Source organism: Hyaena hyaena, unplaced genomic scaffold (genome assembly GCF_003009895.1).
Source record: "Hyaena hyaena isolate Hyena2069 unplaced genomic scaffold, ASM300989v1 scaffold_35, whole genome shotgun sequence".
NCBI lineage: Eukaryota > Metazoa > Chordata > Mammalia > Carnivora > Hyaenidae > Hyaena > Hyaena hyaena.
This window is the reverse complement of record NW_024080667.1, coordinates 199,308-218,632: the sequence shown is the minus strand read 5'-3', so window position 1 is coordinate 218,632 and position 19,325 is coordinate 199,308. Positions and strand designations below refer to the sequence as shown.

The window sequence follows — 19,325 nt, the reverse complement described above, 5'->3', positions numbered from 1 at the left end:
AGAGCCAAGCCAAAGGCACAGCTAATAAATATTTGATCATAACTTCTTTGCTGATGCATCGAGGGAGAAAGCTTCAAGAGTAAATTCGCTTGTTCTGTGAGCTTTCTCTTTGCATCTGGAGTCCTAATCCAGGGCTGTCAATTGATGGCTTTGGAGGAACCCCCTAAGCATGTAATTTACTTTTTCACCTGGGGGGGAAATGCCTTTCACCAGTTAACAGTAAGTGAATACCTTGGTGCATTCAAGTAGTTTGCCTCCCCTCCTGGCTGCTTGCTGGGGTGGGGGGAGGGCCCGCAAAGGGCTCCCACCAACACTTAGGACCATGGTGGTAGGCAAATGTTGAATGCAAGAGGGAAATGTCCCTTTGCCAGGCAAGTTGTCCTTATTAAACACACACACACACACACACACACACACACACACCCCTACACCCTTCTTCTTTTCCTCCCCTCTGAGTTTGAACAGTTAACAAATCATCAATTTTACAAATGTTTTCTGGAGGTGGCTTAGCAGAACCATTTACTGTATGACATCTTACAACTTTACAAAACAAAATACCCTTGCTTTAAAAAAAAAAATCAAGTACTGAATGAAGTTGGTTTGAATTCTTTCATAGAAAGTTCAGCTCATTGAAAGCGTAACTTGATAAAAAAAAATTCCTTCTTGTTCTTTTCTGCTCTTGGCCCACAGAGCCAAGCACTAAAATCACCCTGAATAGACAAAGGGCGTTTTATGAATGACACTCATGATTAAGATGCGTGGCTTTTGTTTCACTGCCCTGGCATTCTTTTTGCTCCATGGGAAAGTTGATCTTTAACAAGGGATCTTCAATTGTCCCTCTTATTATTTTGGCGGAAGGCTTTCCCGGGTGAAGAGTTCCCAACCAGCCCAGCTGCCGAGTTTCCAGCCAGCAATTGATGCCCTTTTCCTTTCAACAGTGAAATTCAAATCATGTCTTGATGCCTTCATCCTCTGACTTTTTTTTTTCTTAAGACACGTGTGTGCACAGGCAATGCACACGGCTGTTTATACAAGCGCCGTGAGGAACCTACAATCACAGGGTCAGTTCTGTCGCCTGTACCCTTATGATCACATGAATACTTTTCCTGCCTCGCCCAGGTTCACCCAGCCTGGGCGTCAGAATCAATGGAAGTTTCCAAAGACGATGACAACCCATCCATTTGCTTTGGAATTTGTGCGTAGGTGTTATTCTTTCAAAAGCTCGGCCAAATTTTATATTACCTATGAAAAGACATGATAAATCCATTTTACCCTGAGGTTCCTTAAGCTTGAGAACAAGTAAGAACTGAGGAGATGTTTGCTGGTTTGAAAGCGCTAATTATGAATCACTTTTATCTTTGCATGGAAGCCCGGCCTCTCCATAGAAATTCTTCTAGTTGACATACAGTTATGGGAGGGACTTTCATTTCAAACAGTTTAGAATTTAGATGCAAAGTAAATAGTAATAGTCCCAAGTTCTTCGTCAAAATAAGTGTTTTCAGTCTTCTGGTTTTATTGACATTTCTGATAAATGGTGGGGAGTGGTTCCATTGATTTGTTGGCCATTAAAAATATCTTCTTTTGTGACCATTTTTCTCTTATGGTGTTCATCTTTTTTACAGTGTTGTAAGTGTTCTTTACCCCCTTAGAAATACATTGCTTGGGAGCACTTGGCTGGCTCAGTCGGCAGAGCATCTGACTCTTGATCTCAAGGTCATGAGTTCGAGCCCCGTGTTGGGAGAAATACATTCTTTTTTTTTTTTTTTAATGTACCATCTTTAAAAAAATGTTTATTTATTTATTTTGAGAGAGAGAGAGAGAGCATGCACACATGTGCAAGTTGGGGAGGGGCAGAGAAAGAAAGAGAGAGAATCCCAAGCCAGCTTCACACTGTCAGCACAGAGCCCCATGTGGGGCTCAAACTGAGATCATGACCTGAGCTGAAATCAAGAGCTGGATGCTTAACTGACTGAGCCACATACGCACCCCAGGAATATACTCTTTATAAGAGACTCTGCAAAAATCTTTTTTTTCTTAAACTGGTTGGTATTTGCATCTCTCTTCTGTAAGTGGTGAGCTCTGTCATTAATCAAACATTAAGATTGCTTTGTCCCCCAAATGGATCAAGAAGATGTGGTTTATCTATGCAATGGAATACTACATGGCAATGAGAAAGAATGAAATCTGGCCACGTGTAGCAACATGGATGGACCTTGAGGGTGTTATGCTTAGTGAAATAAGTCAGGCAGAAAAGGACAAATATCACATGTTTGCACGTATAGGAGGATTAGGAGGAACTTAACTGAGGACCATGGGGGAGAAGAAGGGGGGAAATGGTGGGGGAAAGGGAGAGAGGCAAACCATGAGAGACTCTTGAATGCTGAGAACAAACTGAGGACTCATGGGTGTGCGGGGGGAGGGGGGAGATGGACATGGAGGAGGGCACTTGTGGGTATGAGCACTGGGTGTTATATGGAAACCAACTTGACAATAAACTATTTGTAAAAAAAAAAAAAAAAGATTGCTTTGTTCCTTTGATGTCATATGTACACCCCCACCTCAAGATTATGTAAATACTCACCCGATTGTTCTTAAGGTTTTGTTCTTACATTTCATATTTCTATTTGTCTTGTGTTTCTTTTGAAGCCTGAATGTAAAATGGGGATATAATTTGATTTCCCCTGAAAGATTGTCCAGTTGTCCCAATAAAAACCCTCCTTCCCCCACAGCTTCAAAACTAGGTCTCACTGAGACAGAGGTCTTCTTTCCAGTATCGTGTCATGGTCACGGGAGTAAATTTTCACTATAAAGACCAGCTGAATGGGGCGCCTGGGTGGCTTAGTCGGTTAAGCATCCGACTTTCGCTTAGGTCATGATCTCACGGTTCGTGGTTTCGAGCCCCACGTCGGGCTCTGTGCTGACAGCTCAGAGCCTGGAGCCTGTTTCAGTCTGTGACTCCCTCTCTCTCTGACCCTCCCCTGCTCACGCTGTCTCTCTCTCTCTCTCCTAGAAATAAATAAAACATTAAAAAAAAAAAAAAAGACCAGCTGAAGTGGCCTGGGCACTGGCATCTGCCACTACTTCCATGCCACCCTCTGTTTTCAGATTCTTTCCAGAATCGATTCCGAAATCTGTGCTCCTCTTACCATCGGCTCTCCCTTCCTCCTTACATCAGCTAACTGCTGCTGAGCGAATTCAATGCCACGGGCAGAGAACGAGGAGGAAGGGTAGGCTACTTCAACAGAAGTGCACGGAGGTCTTTCTGAGTTGTACCTTCTACCTAATGTGGGAGGCCCAGCTTTACAGCCAACACCCTACCCCTGCCCCCCACCCCATTTGTGCAGCCACCTACGGTTTATTTGTTTATTATCTTCCGGCTGACTTTATTTCAAAATGGCCCGTGGGTGAGTTGCACTGGCATCACTGTCCCCTTTATCAGATGAAGAAAGTGAGGCCCACAAAGATCTCTCCTTGACCAAATTCTACTTAGGCATCTCTGTCCATCCTTGCAAGAGTCTGGTTTCAACAAGAGTTTGAAATCAGCTCCCAATTGACCAAGTTCCCCACCCCCCACCTTTCATGTCTAAGCGGTAGGTCTGCCTTTAGCAAGAATCCTGTCGGGCCAGTGTAGCAAGAACCCCCTACCCTTGATGTGTCCTCTCTGTAATTGTCCATTCACTGGCCCCCAGCCCCAAATACTCTGCTCCTTGGTTATAAACACCAGCTACCTTTGCGATATTTTGAGTTGAACCTTATCTCTCACCCTTATTGCCATGGTCTTGAATAAAGTCTTCCAACTGTTTCAACAAGCATCAGGATAATTGTCTAACATTGGAAATGAAATGATTTGCCCAGTTCACCTGGTTGGTGAGCAGACACCAAACCATATGTTTGTGACAGCTCATCCATGTAGTCACCGACACAACAAAAGACTCTGTGCCACTATGGCCGTGGTGGCCCGGAAAGCCCACAGCCTCCACCCCCTGGGTTCTAACATCCTTCCTCTTCACCCCCCATCCTCTCATAAATTATAATCCTGGTTGTTAGAAGCAACTGCCTCCTCTGGATCACATGTCCTCTTATGAAATCCCATCTGGTTAGAATCTTCCAGTCTGAATTATGTAGGAACCAGAATCTCAGCTTCCTCAAATGAGTCCCTTTGAGGACCAAGCTTTCTGAAGTGGTAGAGTATAGAAGGAAGGGGTGACCTGCTTTATAAGACTGTGGCTCTTTCAGCAGCTCTCCCTTGCTCTGCCAATGAAGGCGGCAGCAGTGATCAAGACTGGAATCTTCCCAAGGCTCACCTCTATATCCCCCGAATGTTCCCTGTGTCCCTACTATGCGCTAGGCCCCATTCTGGGCCCTTGAGACAGAGGAGTGAACAAGGTGAGGTCTCTCATGGATTTAGGTACCATTGGCTGTGGGGGGGTGGGAGGATACTTCCAACAAGCAAACAAGGAAAATCTCAGGATAGCTTTTTTCCACCCCCTTAGACCTGTCTTCAAAGGGCACTTTCCTGGGGAGGCCTTTTCCCATGACCCACTGAAATTCCCTCCCTCCACCCACCCTCACACGTATACCACAATACTCAACCACTCATGTTGTGAATCTACTAACTATGATTCTACTAACTGTGATTCTACTAACTAGCTGTCCCACTAGAACCCACCAACGATCAGAAGAAAATACAAACCCTGGAGCCAAGAATTCATTTTAGCACCTGTGACAGCTCCACTGAGAAACAACATTCAGACTATGAGCGGATGTACGGACTATATGATGCTGAGTGTTTAACTGGACTTCCGCTTATCTCACTAAAAAGAACCACAAAAGTTCCCCTCCCTAAGTTTAAGAGTGTCTGTCTGGTTTCCATGTCCACGTGAGGGAGAAGCTCCCTGCTCTCCTCTTTCTGCTGACCCGAAGCCTCAAACATGGACAGCTGGAGAAGCGGCTTCCACAGCATTTTATCTTGAAATGGGAAAGTTGATTTTAAAAATAAAGAAGTCACACGCTGAGTTACCCTTAGGGTTTTCAAAGAAAACCTGCGGGGTTAGCCAACAGATTAAGGCAGTCTTTCGAGTGCCTGGTGTTTTTTAGCATCTTGAGCAGCGTCTAAATGCACAAGTAAGCCTTTGAAGATGGGGGACTACAGGGCCATGGAATAGTTTTCATGGCCACTGGGAAATAGAATGCTCTTTTTTTTTTTTTTTTACGACATCCTAGGAAGTTCTGGTTTTCCCCTGTAGGAGAAACTGTGGGATAATTAATAAGCAATTAATTCTAGCAGTCCCCACCCCCTAGTTACATTTAGGATGAAGTAATGCTTTTAGAAAGAGGTCAAAACATCTATTTGGAAAACAAAAGCAAAAAATGCCTGCTTCTGTTCCTTTGCCCAGACATATGCCTCTGCATATCACTTTTCTATCATGTCTCAGTACTGTGCTCCAAAGCCTGAAGATAAACACACCCAGAACTGTGGAGAGGTGCCAACCTCCAACATTTTCAAGCACCCTGCGGACCACCCACAGCGATCCCCAGATACTCAGATCTTCATACAGCTCTTCATCTCAATTCAAATGGCCCCAATGTAGCTGTTTGATGCTGTTCCCTTAGTTACCACCGAGCGGGTTTCTGCACCCAGAAGAAAGCTGTTAGGACTTAGCTTTTATTCACCACATCATTTGAGTTACTCCTCTCATCCTACAGGCTGGTCCATCCTCTGACCCTTGTGAAGACTTTCCTTGGAATACTGAAAACCACTTGCTGACCCAGAGCTGTGTGCCAATGTTCAGCTCCTGGCAGATACTGGGTTGTGGTCAGTACAATCACTGAAGTGGCCAATGGGTTCCTCTCTAAGCCACCCCTTCCACGACTCCCGGTAAAGTGCTTACTGGATCAAAAGTGTGGCCATGGAAAATCTATGCAGGTTGGCCCTGCCACTCAGCATCCCTAGAAAAATCACTAGATTTTTCTCCAGGCTGCACACTGCTACCCAGGGCTACACACTGCCCCATATTCTCAGTGCTTGGCACCATGGGAAGCATTTAGCAGATGTCTGTTGAGCGACTAATGGAAAGAGCACACTGATACCCAATTAGGACGTTTCTTTTGAATTATCCCTTATATTACAGTCTTCCTGCCCTGTTCACTGTGCTTCTCTCAAGATTGTTAAATACCTTCCCCTGAACACGGCTGAAAATAGAACAGTGCCCCTCTGAGGACGAGCTCTATGGCTTTGCTGTTCAATCTGTGATGAGCAGCGGCCTGTCCTTGCTCTGTGTCCCATCCTGGGAGTCCCCGCAGGCCCAGACCAATGGCGAGGTGTGACCATCCACTGTCAGCACTGGGGACAGGTGCCTCTCTTGTGAAATTCAAGAGAGATGTGTCAAGGCTGAGATCACACAAGGGTCACTAGTTCCTCTGAAGAAATCAGAAGAAATGCTACACATTAAGATTTGGGGTAATGTTCCCTGACTTCAGAGAGGGGGTGTTATGCATAGTGCCCCCAAAGAGGTGGAATTCTGAAGATCTCTGTAGCTGAGCATGGGCAGTAAAGAAGAAAGAGGAGCTCATGTGGCTGGGAACTCAGCTTTCAATTCCATAGTAAGGACTCACTCCAAGTCACGGACAGGTGGATGGAGTCGGGCGTGCAGGCTGTTAGACATGACACCAGGCTTCCCAGCCACCTGAGTTCTCTCTCTCCTGATGGGGGGAGATCAGCTGAGACCTGCTGTGTGCCTTTCACACATCTTCACAGTTACTCTCCATGGCTATCTGAGAAGTAGGTATTTTATTTTAATTATTTTTTAGTCCAGTGTAATTAACATACTGTGTTATATTAGCTTATGTAGTGATTCATAATTCTATATATTACTCAATACTCATCACCTTAAGAGTTAGGAATTTTTTGAGTTTATAGCTGAGAGTTTGATTTCTCTCTCTTTTCCTTTGTTTTGTTTCTTAAATTCTACATACGAGGGAAATCAGAAGGTATTTGTCTTTCTCTGACCTATTTCACTTAGCATTATACTCTCTGGATCCATCCATGTTGTTGCAAATGGCAAGATTTCATTTTTTTGGGGTGAGTAATAGTCCACTGTACATACACCACGTTTTCTTTATCCATTCATCTATGGATGGACACTTGGGCTGCTTCCATATCTTGGCTGTTGTAAATACGGCTGCAATAAACATTGTAGTGCACGTATCTTTTTGAATTCGTGTTTTCATTTTCTTTGCATAAATACCCAGTAGCGGAATTATTGGATCATATGGTAGTTTTGTTTTTAATTTTTTGAGGAACCTTCCACACTGCACTACTTTGCATTTCTAAGGAGGCAGGTATCATAACAATGGCTGCTATTTTTGAATTTACAGGAAAATGTACAAAACGTGGTATCAAGCACTCACTCCTGATCTTTACAAAAGCCTTGCAAACTAATGTCATCCTCATTTTGAAGCTGAAGATGGTGAGGCTGAGAGCAATCTGCCCATGTAGCCAGCAAGTGGTGACGCAGGGATTAGACATCGGATCTGTCAGACTCCAAACCCTGCTCGAAGCACTGTGTCCCGCAGCCCCCCTTTATACTGGTCACTTTTTGGCTGCTCCCTTCATATTCTCTCTACTTCATGTGGCAAGGGCTGGGGTGTGGCTGAAACAGCTCTGTGGGCTTCTGGATGCCAAGGGCACCTGCAGTTTCATCTTCCGCCTGCACTGTCATCTAAACCCTACCTATCTGCGGGGCGCCTGGGTGGCTCGGTCGGCTAATAAATGTCCGACTTCGGCTCAGGTCATGATCTCGCGGTTCATGGGTTCGAGCCCCATGTCAGGCTCTGTGCTGACAGCTAACTCAGAGCCTGGAGCCTGCTTCGGATTCTGTGTCTCCCTCTCTCTCTGACCCTCCCCTACTCACGCTGCCTCTCTCTCTCTCTCTCTCTCTCAGAAATAAATAAAACATTAAAAAAAAATGTTTTAAACCCTACCTATCTTCTTCCTGGCCCAGGTGCGAGGCTCCTTCCCTTAGAGCCTTCCCAAGGTGCCAAGAGAAAGTAATTCCTCTAAACTAGCATAGGGCTTAATAACACCGACACGGACTACTTTTTCTCTGCCAGCATCTATAAGCTTCCTGAGGGCAACATCCCCCTCTGCTGTAGGATTACAGCCTCCCAGCATGGCCTCTGAGCTGAATGAATACACGAATATCCACACTTTTCAGTGTTCACAAATCAACGTACCCATTTACTGCCGCGCCGCCTCCCCCCCCACCCCCCCCCAAACAGGGCCTAGGACTCTTCGAGCATTAAAACTGGATGCTGCTGGTTACAACCTCAACCAGGATTACTCAGCCTGGGGAGAGGTTTTCTCTGTTGACCAAGAGCAGAATGTTCTCCGTAAAAGAGGAAATGAGTTCAGCTTTGTAAACTGGAATCAACACCTCTGTAATAATTTCTCTGGAAATGGCTGGGTCCGGCGTCCCGTTTGAAAGGCCACCTCATAGAGAGGACTGCTGAGTGCTTGAAAAACCAAATGACTAAAACCTGCTTTAGAAGTCCTGCCCCGGAGCAGAGCATTTCAACCGGGGGGCAGAGCTTTTGGGAAACACCCACCATCTGCTCGGAAACTGCTCAGAAACTGAGCTTCTGATTCACTCAGGGCCGGCAGCTGAGCGGGCCCCGGTTTTGCAAGAGTGAAAAGAGAAGCCCCTTTGGATCTGACCTCACCATCCACCCATGCAGCTCGCAGACGGCCCAGCTGTGCAGACGGGAGGATGAGGCCTTGCAGGAATGTGCAGAATGTGGCTGTGTTTCCATTAGCTGCCCTTGGCCTTGATCCTGAGCCTGGCTGGGGAGTTTGAAGTGTGCTTCGGCAGATTATTAAAAATAATTGTTCTTCGCTAGGGGAGGGATCTCTTCCAACCCTCCTTGCCGCGTTTCTCCCCTTGTTCTGATGAATGGGGAGGAGTTCAGGCAGTAAACTGTGTCTCCAGGGCTTACTTCCGATGCCATCTTGATGATCTCCCCAGGTGCCCATCGGATACATCAAACTGGATGTCCTTCTATTACCTCAAAGTCACTGTGTCTAAAACAGAGTACACAAACTCGAACTCCGTATAACATTGGTTCCAAACTTACCAGCCCTCCAGCCTGGGTTTTGTATTTCTATTACCTGCCTCCTTGTCATGTCTGCCTGAAGGCTTGGATCACTGTTTCCTCCTGACAAACGTTTACGACGCACCAAGCATATGTTCTTTTAAGGGCTGAGTAACGCCTGGGTCTGGCTCTCTTCCCTAACGGGCAAGAGATATATACACATAACTAACATACAGTGTTAAGAGTAGTCAAAGCAATCTTGAAAAAAATCAGAAGAGGAAGACTCACACTTCCCAACTTCAAAACTTACTACAACACTACAGTAATCAGGACTGTGTGGCACTGGCTTAAAGATAGATGTATAAAACAATGGAATGGAATTGAGGGTCCAGAAAGAAATCCATCCATTTATGGTCAATTGATTTTTGACAAAGGTGCCTGAGTAACTCAATGGGGGAAAGAACTGCCTTTTCAACAAATGGTTCTGGGACATCTGGACAGCCACATGCAAAAGAACAGAGTAGAACCTCTACTTCATATCACATATATAAAGTAATTCCCAATGAGTCAAAGCCCTAAATCTAAGATCTAAAACTATACAACTGTTGGAGGTAAAAATAAGAGTAAACCTCTGTGACCTTGGATGAAGCAATGGGTTCTTAGGTGTGACACCAATAACACAGGCAATAAAAGGAAAAAGAGATAAATGGGACTGCATCAAAAATTTTAAAACTTGTGTTTCAATGGACACCATCAAGGAATTGAATGGGAAGGATATTTGCGATTCATATGTCTGATAAAGGTCTAGTAAGCAGAATGTATAAAGGATTTGATAGGGGAACCTGGGTGGCTCAGTCCATTGACTGTTTGCCTCTTGATTTCAGCTCAGGTCATGATTATCAAGGTTGTGGGATCAAGCCCTGAGTTGGGCTCCACGTTGAGCATGGAGCCTGCTTCGGATTCTTTCTCTGTCTCTCTCTGCTCCTCCCCTGCTCACATGTAGGCATGCGTTCTCTCTTTACCTCAAAACAAATAAACATGTTTTTAAAAGAATTCAACAATAAAAAGACAGCTCAATTTTAAAATGGGAAACGGATTTCAATAGACATTGCTCCAAAGGAAGATATGTAAATAGCCAACAAGTGCCTGAAAAGATGTTAAACGTCGTTAGTCATTAGGGAGATACTAGTCAAAATCACAATGGGATACCACTTCATACACATTAAGATGGCTTCCATCAATAAATGAAATGAAACAAACTAAAAACCGAAAATAACGAGTGTTGGTAAGGATATGGAAAAATTGGAACCCTTTCTCATCTCTGGTCAGAATGTACAATAATGCAGCCACTCTGGAAAAACAGTTTGGCAGTTCCTCAAAAAGTTAGACGTAGTGTTACCGTATGACTGGGCAATTCTACTGCTAGGTGTATCCCTGAAATGAAAACATACATCCACATAAAGATCTGTACATGAATGTTCATGGCAATATTATTCATTACAGCCCCAGAATGGAAGTGATCCAAATGTCCAGCAGCTGATGACTTGGATACATAACAGATGGCATATCCGTCCAATGGAGTATTACTCAGCCATAAAAAATTCATAAAATTCTGACACATATGCCACAACAGGAATGAATCTTTGAAATCATACAGAGTGAAAAGAAGCCAGGCACCAAAAGCCACATCCTGTACAATTCCATTTATATGAAATACCTAGAGTAGGCAAATCTATAGACATAAAAAGGAGATCAGTGGTTGCCGGGATGAGGGGAGGGGGAAATGGGAGCAATTCCTAATGGTTTGATTAATTAATTAATGATTATGTTTTTTAAAATTTATTCGAGAGGAGAGAGAGAGAGAGCGAGCATGAGCGCAAGAGGGGCAGAGAAAGGGAGAGAGATACAGAATCCAAAGCAGGCTCCAGGCTCTGAGTTGTCAGCACAAAGCCTGATGCAGGACTCGAACTCACAAGCTGTGAGATGATGACCTGAGCCGAAGTAGGATGCTTCACTGGCTGAGCCACCTAGGTGCCCCATTATGATTTTATATTTAAGTAATCTCTACACCCAACGTGGGGCTCAACCTCACAACCCTAAGAGTCACACATTCCACCAACTGAGCCAGCCAGGCACCTCTGACTCTTCAACTGAAAAGGGTTAATTTTATGATATGTGAATTACCTACCAATAAAAACATGTTAATAGTGTTGTGTGGTAAGAGGTGAATAGTAAGAACACAGGAAATGAAGAGTAAGAAATGAGGAAATACTGAGCTGGCTCTGATTCTCCCAAATCTGACCTCGACCCCCCACCCCCACCCCACTGGTCCCGTAAACTAGATTCAATCCCATATAGTTCCTGCCATCCTTTTTTTTTTCTGACAACTGTTATTCATGGCCCACTTCACTCCCATTTGCTATTACTGCCTGTTGTCTACCAAAAAAGGTTCAACTCTCTCACTCGACAGGAGCTTGTCCTTCTCCCTGACTTCCCTTCCTCAGACACCACTGAGCCTTCGTGCATCTTCCCACACGAACTTCACCTCGTTCTAACTTCTGTGCACTTGCCCAAGCAGTCTCTCCTGAATGGACTGCCCTTCTCTGCCACCTTGTCCAGCCAATCCTACCATTTTTCACAGTCAAGATTGATTCCCATCTGCCCCATGTGGTTTTTCCCAACTCTTGACGACCACAAGAATCTCATCTCCAAACTGTGAGCAGATAATGGTGTGTGCTGCTCCGGACATGCATTTGATGTTGTCTTGTGGGTTCTTTTTACGCATACTCCACGCACACTTGTCTTGCTTCTCTCTATGAACTGCGATCCCACTTCGTGCTTCTTCTTTCACTCTTAAAGCTCTTTTTAAAAGAATTTTTATGTGTTTTTATTTATTTTTGAGAGACAGAGTATAAGCAGAGGAGGGGCAGAGAGAGAGGGAGACACAGAATCTGAAGCAGGCTCCAGGCTCCAAGCTGTCAGCTCGGGGCTCGAACTCGTGAACCACGAGATCAGGACCTGAGCCGAAGTTGGACGCTTAACCAACTGAGCCACCCAGGTGCCCCTTAACTCTTTACTTCTTAATGGAATGTGTGTCCTGTAAATGTGTAAGGGGGCAGGACCATGACCTTCAGTTTAGTACCCCAACACCAGCTAGTTTTTCATTCTGAAATATGCATCTAACAAATAACAAATAGTGTTGCTACTAAGGGGTACTTGAAGAAATCAATTGGCTGACTTCTCTGGGTGTCCTTGGAAACCTGGACCCCAAGTACAGGTGGTGGTCGTACTGAGTGGTTAGGAGCATGGGTTCTGGGCTTGGGCTGCCCTGATTCAAGTCTCGCCATTGCTATTTACTGCCTGCCTGTGTAAGTTGCCAAACCTCTCTGAGCCTCTTCACATGCAGCACTAATCCTCCTGCATGGATTAAATGAAGTAGGGCTTGCAAAGTGTTGGAAATTGCTAAGCACCCAGTAGATGTTAGCTGTTATTATATAATTACTGCTATTAACACCACCATCCAGAATCTAGTTCCCTTGGCTTTTTACCAGAAATTTAATCTTACTATGGGGTGATCCAACTCAGATGATACTGTTTCCCATTAGGCAAATTCACAAGAGGCCAGGAAACCAAATAGTTTATTTACAACAGGAGACAGTTTCCCGTGCTCTACACAGCATACCCTTCTCAGGAGTAAAATACCTGGGAAGCTGTTTGGTGTTTATAAGACAGAGGCAAAGGGTGGGGTTCTTGGGTGGAATACATTTCCAGACTGTGATGGAACAGGGGTCTCTGATTCATCATAGAACAGTTACCGTGACTGAAATCAGAACACCCACACCCTCACATAGGACATCTCACAAACTAGCTGTAAACAGGGATTACATGTGCCTTGCCTGACTCACAAAGCAGTCACTCAATACGTACTTGGTAAATAAATGAATTCCTTGGGCAAGGCAAGTTTACGGTCATCAAATCCCCACCACTTTTCTTTCCCTTTCTAGATTCTCAGTAAACTGACACCTTCTTCCTCAGGCAGGATACTATTCATTGGATGACAGCTTTTAATGTTAAGTTGTGTTTTATTCTCCTGGATAGAGATATTGTAATGAATTGGAGGAAAATGCCGCATTCTCGTCGATAATGTGTTTATACATCTTCTAGCGCCCCCTCCCTGCTTCCTATTTGTAGTCTATATAACTGACAATATTTTTTAATGTTTTTTATTTATTTCTGTGATAGAGAGACAGTGTGAGCAGCGGAGGGTTAGAGAGAGAGGGAGACGCAGAATCTGAAACAGGCTCCAGGCTCTGAGCCAGCTGTCAGCACAGAGCCCGACACAGGACTCGAACCCATGAACCTAAGCCGCAGCCGGACATTTAACTGACTGAGTCACCCAGGCCCCCCGGTAACTGACGATATTTTGCATACTATAAATGTTAATGATGTCAGTCATTACCCCCCTGAGCTCAGTGATTCTCCATTGCCTGGGGCATTGGCAGCTCTACCCCCCCCCAAGTCGAGAGCCCATCATCCTCCAGAAAGATGATTATCTTTTTGTTGATTTTTCCCCCTCTCTGCATGAAATAGAGCGTTTCCCCCAAACAATTTCAGTCTGCAGCTCCCCAGACAACTAAGTGAATGAGGTGTTCAGGTCTGCAGACTTCCGTTTGGACTGAGTGTGATTCCCCTCAAAGGGCAAACCCACTTCCCCTGAGCAGTTTCCCAGGAAAAGGCACCCAGCCAGGCAAAAAGAAAGGAGAGCCTGCCCACCCCTATCTTTGAAGCTCTAGAGAATTCTTGCCTTGGACTGGTCCGCCCGTCAGGTGCCAGCGGTTGATGGGCCCTGGAGTGCGTCAAGGAGGGAAGAAGCAATCACCTCGTTTTCCCCACCTGGATGAAGTGGGAGAATTCCAGTTGTTCCCTAACCTGGCTCCATCTCATAGCCCTCGGATCAAATATGTGATCTCTTTCCTTTCCCCTAAAGTTTTAAGAAATCAATAGGGAATGGATTCAGAATTTCAGTCAAGATTGCTTTATCTCTTACCCACCCCTACGGGAGTCCTAAGATTGATCTTGATAACTGTTGACTTGGCTGTAGAAAGGCTCCTCACCCCATCCCCCCAATCATTTGATTGTCTTCCAATAAATCGCTCAAGCTGGGTATTTCCTTGAGGGGTTTCAGGGTGGCGGGAATGACACGGTTTCCTTTGAGAGCCTTGCAAGACCTTATTAAGATTGCTCAGATGACTTTCACCAAGGTGGTGTTAGGTATTTGAGTCTTTCGTCTCTCTACATCCTCCCCTGAAACATCTCCACACGTTGTAGCCTAGCATGCCTGTTCTTGGAGCCAGAAATATGACAAATATTCAGATAAGCCAAAGGAATTTAAAGCACACGTCCGTTGCTCTGCTGGGGAAGACTTCAGGGAATGCTTTGTAATGTTAGGTGTGCCTCTCCTGAAAGTACACGTGGCTCCAATCCTAAACCTGGCCCTGTACCAAGCACTTAGGAGATGCTGGATTACTATATGTGGAATGAATTAATGAATCCTATTTCAACACACTTTGGCATCTTCATTCTTACAGGAACGTGATGACAAGTATTTAATGTAAAGGACTTCTTTTACCTTAATATATATTTTTAAAATTTTCATGTTTAAGGCCCTCAACATGACATGAACCTTTAATTTCAAGTTCAACTTTTGGTTCTTACATGGTTTTGCAGTGTAGTGAAGAGAGCCTGGGGTTTGGAGTTAGACCCATTTCTGAAAACCAGTGCTGGCATATTCCGAAGATAATAATGTATAATTTGAGGAGCTGCCGTGATTAAATGAGGGAGCCGTGACATGCCTAGCACATGGCGGCGGGGGGGGGGGGGGGGGGGGGGGGGGGATGTGGGTGTGGTAAATGGGAGCGAGATGGTGTCCTCTCTACTTGGCCAGATCGCTCACTGTTACGTCAAGGTTTTGGGGCTCTGGTAACTCACTAGTTACTCATGAACCATTCCTTTTAGAGGCCAGAGAAAGAGAGGAGTGACATACCTCCACTCAGCCAGGGCCCTGCCTTATTTGTCAAGTCCTGACTTAGCCTTCTCATGCTTGGATACTTCTTAAAAATGTGTTTTTCTTCATTAAATGCTATTTTGGATCGCACACACCAGTGTAAGGCATAGGCTTCCCTCGCAAAGGCTCTGACAGACCTGGTGTTTATTAAATGCTCGATGGATGTCTTTAAGTTCAACAAAAACTCTCAGCAACTCATGAAGATCTCAGGGCCTCTGAAACCAACTGCCAAGAGTTTCAGGGAAATCACAGGGAAATTTGTTCACCGCATGATTAATCCTGGGTGGATTGATCCCGGAAAAATCACATGTGGGTCTGCAGCAAGCAGCAGCCTGCAGAATTTTACAAAAGAAACTGTAACGGTTAGGCCCCGAAGTACGTGTTTTGGATGGAAGTTCAGAGCGAGGGCGGGGCCTGACAATGGAGGCTGATGCCAGATGTACACACAACAGAGCCCCTTTGAATCCACTCAGCTCCAAAGAGACGACAACACATGGGACCAGATTACAAAACTGAACCAGATTATACACCAGAGGAGGAAAGCCCAGTAGGCAGTAGGATCCTGTAAGAAGGATAATAAAATTCATCCCCATAATTACCCCCAGCCCAACTCCCCAACAGGACCCACAATAGCGCAGCTCAATGAAGTTATTCATCCATATTCACATCGCCTCAGTCATTATCCTCAGACAAAACCCCTCCTGGGCCTCAGCTGCTCGCAGGCAGCCCAGCAACTCAGCATCCACACACAGCCTGGGGCAGGAGCGGGGTCTGGGTGGGGGGATGTGGGGGGGGGGGTTCTGCCTTTAACAGGAGAGTTTCTAGTACCAACTGTGCTGCTGGTTTTTTTGTTTTCTTTTTCTTTTTGTTTTTGTTTTGTTTTTTGCTTTTTGTTTTTTCAGACAAAGTTTATAGATGCCTAGGTCATGTTCACCCCTCTGGCAAACCACTCCCCTTAGAGTACATCTGACATTCAAAAACTGGCTTCAGGATAATTACAGCCAACCCTTTCCTAGGAGGAAACAGAGGATGCTGCCGGGCTGTTGCCTTTCCTTAGCTAAATTGGGATGCGGCTCAGTTTGGGGCTGTCCCACACCTTGCCCCGGGGAGCACAAAATGGTGTCCTTTGCACACTGTCTCGCCAGAAGGGAAATGTAAGCAAAGGGCAGAGCTGTGTATGCTCCAGTGGAAAGAGAAGTTCCAAAGATAGGACCTGCCACGAATAGCCCTCGGCCCTGTAAAGACAGTTGCTCAAGTCTCTCTGAAGCAGACGGCCTGGCAGGGAGTCATACACCCTGTATAATTTCCCCAGGGCTGGGTATTATTGTCTTCGCGTGGAATTATAGATGCCTAGGTGAGGTCCACCCCTCCCACAAGCCACTCCCTCCCAGAAGGATTTTCCTCATATGAGACCTTCCTCTATCCTCCATTTGGAAAATACAAGAGTTTACCTTCCAGCAACTTCCAACACCAAAGATCACTAGTTAGCTTACAGTTCCTCCAGCCAATATTTAGTGAACAGCTACTACATGCCGGATATTGTTTTGGCCCTGGGGATCGATCGAGAGAGACTAGGGCAGAGCTCTGTTCTCTAGCGCTTATATTCTACTTGGGAAACAGATAGAAACAAAAACCCAAGAAAAATCAAATGTAGACAGATGGACATGGACGTCACCCCCCACCCCCCAGCGCACACCAGGCAGAAAGAGGCAAGGTGAGAAGGGGATGGGGGAGTCAGAAGAGGGAAAGGGGAGGGGGAGGCAGAGCTGACGGGGCAGGTGGAGCCCCCACCGGCAGATCTAATGCAGTTAAAGTCCAAGGAGACACCAACACTCACTCAGTCGTTGACTTTGGCCAAGTTCAACACATGACCCCAAACCAACTTATACCTCAAGGCTCACAACACTGCGTCACGATACTCAGGAGCCCTCACCCCAGTCCTGCTACACGCTCAGTCCTGTTACGAGCATGATCCTCTCCGCGGAAGATAACTGAGGCCTCTTCCAGACAGTCTCACTGATGGGGTCCCCAGGGTGTCCAACACGTTGCGCACAGGGTGTAAGGCCTGGCTGTCTCCAGAGGGAGACCATCGCTGCACAGGGGAGTCGTCCCCACCCCAGTAGTGCTGAATGGCCCTCCTGATACACGGGGCCAACTTCTCTGAAGCCATGTGCATTCCTCCCACGCACAGCCTCACAGGAGAGCCCCGCCAGCCAGTGGAGGGCTCCTTGCTTCTCTCCTTCTACCCTAGGTCTCATGAGCTGAGGGCAGCTGAGCTGCCCTGCAAGGACCTCCCTCTCTGCTCCCCACCCCTGCTGCCTGTGGATGCGGGGGCTCCTTGCACCCTGCTCAGCCACTGCTTTGGGGCCCGGCACCAGCTAAGCCACTGTGTCTCCTTCTCTGGGTCTTCTAGACTCAGGGGCACACACGCACTCCCAGCCCCCCTCTCCTCTCCTGGGCAACTTCAAATACCAGGCCCAGGCATTCCAGCAAGTCCCAGCTCGCACTTATCCCCACCCTGCCTGGAGCCGTTCCGCTGGGTCTTGCTTACCTCCTTCTGCCGGGACCCAGAGCCACGGGCTTCCCAAAACCAAGAGCAGAACTGGCACCTTCCACATCTTCTTGGTTGACTGGTCCTCTTTGGGGCCGAGCAGCTGGTGTCTGTGCCAGGGGAAGATTAAAAAGCTCTGCAGCCAGAGGCCCTCGCCCAGTGGAGCCAGAGAGTAGGGGCTGGAAGGCGGGGAGCGAAAGCCTCGGGGCGGGAGGGGTCCCCAAGCTTCCTTCCCCCACAGCAGCAGGGAGCAAACTTTGCAGTTGGAAACTTTGCGAGAGAGAGCGACAGTGGAGTCAGCATTTATCTGTCTCTCCCGAGGAGGGGCGGGGAGCAGCTGGCCCTAAGGTGGTCCCAGTCCAGGGCTCCCTAGGACCGCCCTCTGCCTCTGTTTGGCTAGCGGGAAAGCGATGACCTCAGGCCAGGTTTAAAGTTACAGGGCTGCAGCTGCAGGGGGCTGCCAGGGCCAGCTTCGGCCCCCGGAGCCCCAACGGGAGGGAAAGGGGACTCATGCAGTAAGCAACTTATTTTTTTAATATTTTATTTTATTATTATTATTTTTTTTTTTTTTTTAAGAGTAAGGCACAAGCCTACGTTTTTCTTGTTAGGAGAAGTAAACTCTTCCTTGTGTGGCCAGTAATTTTAGATCCAAGCATGGGATTGTTCTGGCAAATATTGAATTTGATGGCTTTTTAAAAAACTGGCTGTCCTCATCTGGGTGGGCCGGAGGCGGATCAGGCTGGTAAATTGTGCCCTTGTCTGGGGAGCCCCCCCAAGCAGGCGGCTCTGGGTGTCTGGCTGCCTGAGGGAGATGGTGGGGATCCTGGGGGACTCCCTGGATCCGGAAGTTTTAGAAAAAAGGCTGAGTTTGAGATCTGCTTCTCCTCACTTTGGACGTAGTGCTGTGGTGTCGGACAGATAGACAGAGGGACGGTCGTGCGCCGTGACTGAGGTGTCGTAGCCATGGAATGTCGAAGGACTCACTGGGTCACCAAATCTGTGTCTACTTCTAGCTGACACTCATCCCTCTCAATCTTGGAATTTGGACTCATAATCCCCACTTGAGTGGTTTAAGCAATCTTGCCCTGATCTCAGGTACTGGATGTTAGCAATAGGCAAACTTGTGTGTATTTGCGTGTGTGCGCATGTGTGTTACTTTTTTTCTTTCTGAACTGTTGGAATTTTTAAAAAAGAAAAAATTTTTTAAACTTTTTTTTTTAATGTTTTATTTATTTCTGAGAGGGAGAGACAGCGTGAAAAGGGGAGGGTCAGAGAGAGGGAGACACAGAATCCGAAACAGGGGCCAGGCTCTGAGCTGTCAGCACAGAGCCCAAAGCAGGGCTTGAACCCACAAACTGTGAGATCATGACCTGAGCCAAATTTGGACCCTTAACCGACTGAGCTACCCAGGCGCTCCCAAAAAAGAAAATGTTTTAAGAAGAGATGGAGAGGTGACCTCTGCCCATTCCCAGATGTCACAAATTATATTCAGCCCAAAGAACCTACAGACGAGTGCCCCAAAGCTCCTGACTGGTATGAAGGTTGTTTATTTTTAGGTCCTCATCCCAGACCCTGATTCCAAGTTTATTTTGTCGTAAGAATCGCAAGGTGGGGGGCTTG

General features: G+C 46.3%; 1 protein-coding gene across 1 annotated transcript in view; it reads right to left on the bottom strand.

Annotated features, from left to right (window-relative positions):
• Positions 1-18,757, bottom strand: part of PDPN (podoplanin) — a 28,030-nt gene extending 9,273 nt beyond the window's left edge. Inside the window, exons 1-2 of the mRNA XM_039228958.1 lie at positions 18,690-18,757; positions 17,706-17,884 (exon numbers count right to left, since the gene is read on the bottom strand). Of these exons, the coding sequence (XP_039084889.1) occupies positions 17,706-17,884; positions 18,690-18,757 (247 nt within the window). The remainder of the gene's footprint in view (positions 1-17,705; positions 17,885-18,689) is intronic.
• Between the last annotated feature and the right edge of the window lie 568 nt (positions 18,758-19,325).